Raw genomic sequence first — 9497 nt, 5'->3', positions numbered from 1 at the left:
AATAATTCAACCTTATTTGAAAGTACAAGTTTTTGAAAATACTTTTTTTTTTAGTTTTGTGATCAGTTTCTAAGATGTAAAATATCAGTATACAGTTTTCAGTGCTACTATAGCATGCAGTCTATAAAGATATTTACACTATAGCATGTGGTCTACACAGATACTATCATCATCATCGTTTTAATGATTCACTGAAACATAATTTTTTCTAAATGATTTATATGTATTCATGTTTTTGTTCAGTAAATATAATAAGTTGTCTGTTCCAAAAGAGTACCTTAAGTTTAGTTATAATTGTGTTAGTTTTGGATTGTTGGAACTTATTCTGATTATATTTGCCCCCAAAACGTTATGTAATGGTATTTTGTGCTTTATTAGTTTAAAAGCGTTATTTATAATAACTGGTGCCAATTGCAAATAAAAGATAAAACGGTGATGATGGTAGTATCTGTGTAGAGCACATGCTATAGTGTAAATATCTTTGTAGACTGCACGCTATAGTAGTACCCAGTTTTCTTTGTAAGCACATCTCCTTAACTTCAAAACCAGGCCATTGGAAATTTAGAAACAAGTCTTTTTGGAAAAAATTTCCAAACAAAGCTGTTTCCTGAAGGTGAGTTTTTATTTCAAGATATGATTACCGATATTTAACTCTCTTGAGATATTTTATCATTTTCATTGCTTTCTTATAAGTTCATAATATGAATTGAACAAAAGAAAACTAATGGCATAGTTGAGATGTAATTTTGTTTAAAAGTTGTGTACTGGTCTATGAAAAATTAGGTATACTGTTTATTGGATTATTTTTTATTCCATACTTAATTGGTTTTAGGAATTTGAAAGGTATCTACAATTGGCTGTAAACATTTTTGAAATAGGATAACTTTTAAATGAAGAAATATAGGAACTTGTCAAAGAGCATGTTGGATTTTGTATCCCTAGATTTTATATCAACTCCACATGGCATTTGTCACTTTAGTGTATTTTTCAGGCATTGTCACAAAGTTTTTACAAGCATGCCTTTTAGAATTACCTCAGTTGTTTTCTTAGTATTATCTTTAAGGTCATTCAGCAGCTGGATGTGGTATGCAAACTAGACTTCAAGTGTCCCCTCCCCACATACATAAGTTGTGGCATTAGGTACAGAAGGCATGGGGTGTAGAATAGTACGTGAGTGGTGCTCCACATTAATAAACAAATACCATGAACTTCCAAATATGCGAAGATAAAATTCTAGAAATTTTCCAGGTATGCGAGTTCAGTGTTTTCTCTTGGAAGGAAAACGAGCCATAGATCTTTCATTGTAAAACATCATATCAAACATTGATTCTTGGCAAGTTTTGCATATACTCGTTCCAGACAGAATGAAATGTTGTCTCATTGAAATTGTCACGATCCATCTGGTCAAGGAACATGGCACTCATGTATTTACCATGAGTATAGCCTTTTATCTGTGAATAGCCAGTATTGCATCTGATGTTATATGCATGAAATTTCAGTTGTATTTTTTAAAATCTTAAACAGTAACTCTCGGAATGTGAAATTGAAAATAATTTTTCTTAATAGATTTTGTCAGAGTAGGTTGAAGGACCTTGGTTACTAAAGTAGCAGTCTTCACTTAATGAGGTATTTCCTCTGATGTACAGATTCTGGGTCCTTGAACTACTTATGCCATCACTTATTGCATTCTTCAGTAGTATACATGCATAATAGACTTGTTGGAATTGGTTTTCACAAGAGTAGCAGCCATGAATACTTCCTAAACAGTTACCGCTTTGTCGCTATTTACTGAAGAAATGTTAGTTTATATCAAAATCTTGCCAGGTTGAACAAAACTTGAGATGCAAATACATACTGCACGTCTTTATCTTTTTCATTTAAAAGTTATTACATTTTAAAATGTGTGCAGCCATTTGTAGATGCCCTGTACAAAGATCAATTGAATGGATGCCACAACAGTACTTAATATTATTGTTTATCTGTAAAGAATTGTTTCATTTGGCCTCTGAAATTTAAATATTTATACAAGTTTTGAATCAAGGCATGCTTATCATACTTACTTGAAAACGGCTACTATGGGTGTTACACATCTATAGTAACATAATATAGTTTTATAATCATTGTTTATGTAGCAATTTTGAATAAATTTGTAAATTTTATATTAGTTTTTTAGTAACATTTGTCAGAACCAAAGTGTAGAATACTTCATCCATAGCGTAGTCTGATTTTCAGCTTTACAGATTACTTTGAACATGTTGGGAATAGGATCATATCACATTCGTTTAGTGCATGCCGAGCAATGCTTGAATTGTCTATAAACCTATGATTAGTGTTCTTTTAAATTATTTGACAGTCAAGCACCCTCACATATTGGGCAGTAGAAGTCATATATAATGCATGACTGTTGAAAAAACTCAGTTAGAACAAAAATGGTGTGGAAGACAGTTTTAATGACAAATGAATGTAAAAAAATTATAATGCTCAGATAAACATCTAATGTTTAGTATTATATTCAAAATAATATGATATATTAATAGCATTGTCTACAGTACTTTATAAAGTTGCATGTATATATCACCCTTGCAGTGGCTCTGTGTCTTCTGATAGCCATGTTTGCTTCCGGGATGGTACATAGGGTTTGCATCACTACCTGGTAAGTTTGTAGTTTTATCTTTCGTATTAGTGTACTATTTAAGGATTGTGTAGAGTTTTGAGGGTTTTACATTTGATTTCATACCAAACTTAATCATGTTTATAATGAGATGTGTATGTGTTTGTCTATTTAAATTTGCACACACAAATTATTCGGTGCTGGGAGTACATTATCTGTTGTAACTCCTCTTTCTTTAACTTTATTGTACTTTGTAAATAAACACTTATTAGTTAAGTACTTTATTTTTCTTACTTTTTAGACTACTTTCATGTAATAGGGGTTTCTTACAAGTTTATAAAATTTGTTCATTCAATGACAGATCTCATTATAAATAATCATTTATAAGTTTCATCTCCCTCCAGTTTTCTATGTCTAGGATATTTACCATCATTTACTTTGTTTTAGCATGTAGTCACATGCAAACACAACATAATGTATTTCCCAGTCAGTAACAGTTGCAGATTCTTACATAATTTAAATGGTAACTTTTCACCTTACAGTGTTACTCTGTGTGTTAATAAACAAATTGGTCTGTATTCTCTTATTTTTCTGACTTCTGTTCTTTCTATCCAGTGTGGGATTCCACAAAGTGATAGTGAGGTTAGATTTGTTTGGGGATTAATTATTTGAGAGATAAAAAAGGGAAAACCCAATTTTTCCTATCAATTGTCAAGTGATAAAGCTTAAATTTTTTGAAACAAAAAACTTTTGTCTACTAATTGTAAAATAAAGTTACTTATTTTTTTATTATTTGTAGTATAAAACTTTTTTACTTGTAAAATAAGTATTCAATTTTGTATTGCCTGTAAAATAAGAACATTCACCTCTTCAATACTTGTAAAAATTTTACTTACTAGTAGATGATTAGGTCTTAACAGCTCAGGTGACTTAAACCAGCTTAAAATGAAATTAATTAATTGAAACTAATTTTACATTTGTCTTATGAAATAATTAAATAGTTGTATAATTTTATTGAATATAATTTTAGTTTTGAAGTGTTGTAAAAAAAAATTAAATGTTTACGAAAGTAATATGTTCAGTCAGTGATATTAGGTAAACTATAATGCTCATTACCCTGCTGTAAACTGAGAGTTCAAACAAACCACATACATTAAATTCTTCTTTCTATATTTTTGATGTTCTGAGGGTATCCTGTTTTATTGTAAAAAAAATAACTAATGAACTTCTAATTTTATTACACTTGTTTTTATTTATAGAGTAATTTGTGAAATGTATTGAAATTATTGTTATGGCATGTACATAAATCAATGTTAGTAAGAGACTTTTATATAATTGAAAAAATATTTTTATTTTATTTCAGCTTTCTCTTTTCACTTCTGGCTCTTTATTATCTGAATCGGATTTCCATAAAAGCTTATGGACAGCCTGTATCAAATAAACCAGCACCCATTATCAATTCCAAGAAAAAGAAACATTAGTTTCTGTATGAGTTTTTTTCATTGGTTGAATAAACATTATTAAAAAGAAAAATGTTTTTGTCCATTTGTATACATATCCTTAATATTTTGAGATAAAATGAATAAGGTACATTGAAAAGTTATATTTAACACAAGGTAAAAGAAGATGTGTAAGCATGATTTTTGTCATCATCCAAGTAAAGTTACGTTCTTTCAATATGGGAATTAGCCAAAATAAGACTATTTTTTTAATTTGTGTGATAAAAAATTAAAAGAATACAGTGTATTGCACAGGTTTTCATTAAAATTCAGTTCCAACTCGGCACTTTTTTTATAAATTAGTTTGTCTGTAAAACTATATGCAGGCCAAGTTGTATCTGAAGTTTTATTGCATATCCACTCGTGGTTTTGCAGGGTTGTTGTTAGCATGATAAGTTTTCTCTTTTCCACAGGTTCTTAGAGTAAAAAATTTGAAACTTTTCATATTTACTGTAATAACCAGCAAGTTATTCCAAAAGAAACAGATAATTCATCTATATATCACTAGGGTAAGAAGTCAGAACCAGTGATTTTACTTTAATACAAGTCCCCTTGTGGGTCAGTGGTAAGTTTGTGGACTTCAAATGCAAAAATCCAGGGTTTGATTCCATGTGATAGACAGGGTGCAGATAGCCCATTTTGTATCTTTGCACTAAAAAACTACTGTAAAACCATGTAAGTTTCTTCTAAAAGAAATGGTCAATTTACCTTTATCTCATTAGGGCAAAGAGTCAGAACCAGTTATGCTTAGTATAATACCAAAAAAGTTTAATCCCAAAGAAAGATTTTTTCTCTACCTGATTAGAGTGAGCAGTCAGAACCAGTCATGTTTACTAGAATACCCAACAAGATATTTCTTTTCTAGTTCACTGAAAAACTAGATTGAAATGTATAACACATTTCTGTCAAGAATCTTTTCATCAGTGAACTTTTACAAGTTAATATCATCATACAAAAGTGTTACCTATGTTGAATTTACACAAGAGGTACCATGTATTCACTGCTAAAGTTTCTTATTATTTCCATTAAATAATTATCATAATACTGCTTTTTATAAATATCAGAACGTAACTTTTAGAATGAGATTCCCTTTCTCTTTTCACATGTCTAAATCTATATGTTTTGAAAGCCTTAGATGATTAGATGACTATAATTTGGAATCTACAATAATATTGTTTCTTGAAAACTAATCTAGCACTGTGTACAATTTACATATGTGTTACTGTTAGTATTCTTTGTGGAATAAATGTATATTGTTAGCCTTAAAACACTTTAATCACAAAATTCTGAATACAAGTTATACAGGAAATATGTGAAAACATATAGCACACAGTTGTTGTAATGAATCAAATTAAAATTTTTAGGGCAAATTATTAATTGACTAAACCTCAAACACTGTATCATATGTTTAACAGTTTTAGTTTTTTATAGTACATTAAAATACATTTTCCAGTACAAATAAAAGCATAAAAATAAAATGTACAAAAGTATTTTTTCTTTGAGAAAAAAGAAATATATATATATATATATATATATTTGCTAGCGGTTTCAGCATCTTATGTATTTGAAGTAAAATGTTCCTGTTAATTTTTCTTTATGTTTTTAGTTATTAATATTTTCATAACAAACAACATTGGTTATTTCTTTTCTTTAAAATTAAAATCTTGTTTTATTCATACAGTTTCTTAATTTTTATATAGATAGTAGCACATTATACAAAAAGCAACAATAGCATTGCAAAAGATGGTTATTTTTGTTGGACTTTGAATAAAAAAAAAAACATGTTTATTTTAATTACCTACATATGTTCTTTTAAATACTTCTCTAGATGCAAATATAACTAAACTGCCCTTGACATATTTGTACATCATAACTATATAGTTAATAGGTTTTCTTTTGTGGTTTATCTTTTTTTTTATTTTAGGTGGTTTCTTAGAATAAAAGAATGTTAGTTTATATTCTAATTATTACATTTTTAAAAATATGAATAAGTGAATCTTGGGGAACATAATTAACTAATATACAACTTTTTTGTTTTATGAGAATAAAGAAATATTTACTTAGATTGAAACAGTTAAAAATTAGTCAAGCTTGTTAACTTACAAACCTATGATATGCCTCGAAAGACTGTTTTCTAAGTTATTTAATTCGCATTTATCTGAAGTAATAAACCAAGTTAGAAATATACAATAGTAGACACTCATATGTATTTATTATATTCTATACAATTCAAACATTTTGCTAACCTGCTATACATTACTAAGTTCAATACCCTGATATTTTAAAATATTCATGATTTGTGTATTGGTATGTTCAAATGAGTCAATTCACCTTTATCTACACAGCTTTAAGCTAGTTGCACAATTTAGTATTAATTGAACCAGTTCATAACTACAATATAAAATTATATTTTGATATGTTACAATGGGATTTTTTAAAGAAATTACGAAAATGCATTTATTCTGAACATTTTTTTTTACAAAAACTATCTTATAAATAACTTGGATTGCTTAAATTATGTGATCATAATTTTGAAAACTAGCATCGGTTTTTATAATTGTATAATCATGTTCATGAGGTCTAAACGTAGTGCGAATTTTGTACGAGATATAATTTAATATTGTAATATCTGTATACAATGTATAAATATCTAAGTGATATAACTTGCGGTAATTTACGATATTCACTTACTTGCAATGAAAGAAATAGCAGATTATGATTGAATTTCAAAAAATAGTTTTTCAAATAGTACTTTGTAAGTGTTAAATTTGCTTAATATTTAAGAAAAATATTAAATGTCATCTAATAAGTAATATAACAAATCTTTATTATGGTATACATATATATAACTTTATAAACAATAAAAAAGGAATCGAATGTTTCACAAAGGTTCATATTCCCAGTCAAATATAATCTGACACAATACATATATATCTGTATTGATGGAACTGTTTAGGGTTAGCAATTAAATAACGCATCATCGTGACTATTTTTTCTCAAATTAAGTAACGTAAGAATTATCAATCTAATATTATAATTATGCAAAGGACAAAATGGCAGCAATAATAATTACTTAAAATAGAAATATTATTCTTAACATTATCCAAAAAATTGTTATTATAAGGATTGATACCAGATGGCGAACCTGTTTCCTCATTCGCTTGGCTCTTTCTTAAAAACTGTACAACTTTGTTTTAACAATACTCAAATATCACCATATTTAATTGAATCGAATTCAAAAATTAATTTATAGATAATTTTGAGTCATAAAAAGGATTTAGAAATAAATAAGGTATTACTAATATGCATAATTTTAATTTGAAAATTTTCAAACTGTTATTTAAACTTGCGATTTCAGTTCGCTAAATAAACGTCTCACTCACAAGCTCTGAAAAAAGTGATTTTTGGTCATGGTTTTCTAGTGCCATAAAAAAATGAATAAATAACAAAACTTATCATAGCTATCACCAGAATCACCAACATTATGTACATTTTCTTAGTAAACCTTTGGAAAAGGGCATCTTCCTCTGATTGACTTAGCTGCTTCTTACTCTTAGCTCCCGAACTGGCGTTGCGGGTTTGGTTACCGCTGAAGGAAAGAGATCTGATCCTTCCCGCCAGAGAGTTAGATCTATTTCCTGCAAGACCACCACTGCCTAGTACGGACAAAGATCGAGACCGGCCATAAGGAGGCGGATTTCCACTAAATGTAGAGCTGTGGCCAAGGCCTCTAATTCTGGAGGGCGATCCACTTTTTATTATGTGTCCATTAGATATTCGTTCGCGTGCCGCTGTACACCTTTTATGAAATAACCGCATGGCTGATCACAACTGTCTTAGTAGTCGGAATGAAATTTTCTGCAAGTATTTGTGGGAATTTTATTTGAAAACCAATTATTTAAAAGCATACTTGGAAAAGTTTGATAGAAACCGTTTTTCAGGCTTTGATAGACATTCTCAGTTAAAATCTGAGGAGAAGAAAAATGAGTGTTAGATTGGACAAAATATAATTAGCGTCATCATTAAATATCTGAATAAAATTATGTTAAAATGATGTTCACAGAAAAGAAAAATAATGTACAATACGCTATATTGATTTTTTAGCACATAATGGACCCAAGAAATAGGTTTCCCTACTAAAGTAGCAGGTTATAAAATGTTTTTCTACTTCTCAGCTTTTGCCTACGGTCCTGTCACTAAATTACATCAAGGAATCTTTCGCCGTCTTTTGCTTCTGGTCTGAGAGCATAAGAACATTGTCTGAAAAATATCATTTGTTCAAATAAAGAAGAAAAAAACAAAATAAAATGTGTAGTTCTGCATCACTAAATTCTACAGCGTACACTAGGTAGCTATTAAAATACACACACATACATATATATACATATATGTATATTTTGTTCTAAGGATTGTTCTAAACTTTGATATCATATAATTTGTTAATATGCCTAGACTGTGAAACCGATGGATTATGGTGTGCGTTTCGTTACCACAAAAACGTGTTCAGGAATTTATGGTCGTGGATGCGCTATAAGAGTAACAGTCAAATCTCACAATCCAGTCAGAAGAGTTGGCGCTGAGTGCTGTTGACTAGCTGCCTACCCTCTAGTCTATTCGTTCGGAATTGGCCTGGTAGTTATGGCGCTCCACTCGTAATTACGGGCAGCGGGATCAAACCCCGTCACCTAAAATGATCGCCATTTTAGCCGTGGAAGCGTTATAATGTGATGATTCATCCCATATTCATTAGTAAAACATGGTTGTGAGTGCTGTTAACTACTTGCCTTCATTCTAGCCTATCAATTCAAAATAAGGGGCAAGTAGCGAAGATAGCCTTCCTGTAACTTTGTGCGAAATTCAATAAACAAACAGGCCTGACATGACCAGGTGGTTAGGGCACTCGACTTGCAATCTGCTGGTCGCGGGTTCGAATCCTCGTCCCACCAAACATGCTCGCCCTTTCAGCCGTGGGGGGCGTTATAATGTGACAGTCAATCCCACTATTCGTTGGTAAAAGAGTGGCCCAAGAGTTGGCGGTGGGTGGTGATGACTATCTGCCTTCCCTCTAGTCTTTTACTGATAAATTAGGGACGGCTAGCGCAGATAGCCGTCGTGTAGTTTGCGCAAACTTCCAAACAAACCAAAACCAATAAACAAACAGTTCAAAATTAGTGATGGCTATGCGCAGAAAGCTTTTGTGTTTTGCGCAAAACTTCAAATATATGTATATATGTGTGTGTGTGTGTGTGTGTGTGTGTATTTTAATGATTTTATACCCAGTTTTATGACAGGAGTTTCTAAAAATGACATTCCAAAATAACCAACGATTTAATAGTTTATAGCATTATTCATATTACTTTTTTTTCTTTCAAAAAATAAAGTGTACT

General features: G+C 30.2%; 1 protein-coding gene across 1 annotated transcript in view; it reads left to right on the top strand.

Moving 5' to 3' along the window:
* The window catches only part of LOC106478614 (protein KRTCAP2 homolog), a 10737-nt gene extending 6593 nt beyond the window's left edge, over positions 1-4144 (top strand). The window contains exons 3-5 of the mRNA XM_013939171.2: positions 550-613; positions 2587-2653; positions 3975-4144. Coding sequence (XP_013794625.1) covers positions 550-613; positions 2587-2653; positions 3975-4092 — 249 coding nt within the window. The 3' untranslated portion in view covers positions 4093-4144. The remainder of the gene's footprint in view (positions 1-549; positions 614-2586; positions 2654-3974) is intronic.
* The last annotated feature ends 5353 nt before the right edge of the window (positions 4145-9497 follow it).

This window comes from Limulus polyphemus, unplaced genomic scaffold (genome assembly GCF_000517525.1).
Source record: "Limulus polyphemus unplaced genomic scaffold, Limulus_polyphemus-2.1.2 Scaffold232, whole genome shotgun sequence".
NCBI lineage: Eukaryota > Metazoa > Arthropoda > Merostomata > Xiphosura > Limulidae > Limulus > Limulus polyphemus.
The sequence above is the reverse complement of the archived record's forward strand: the minus strand, read 5'-3'. Positions and strand labels throughout refer to the sequence as shown.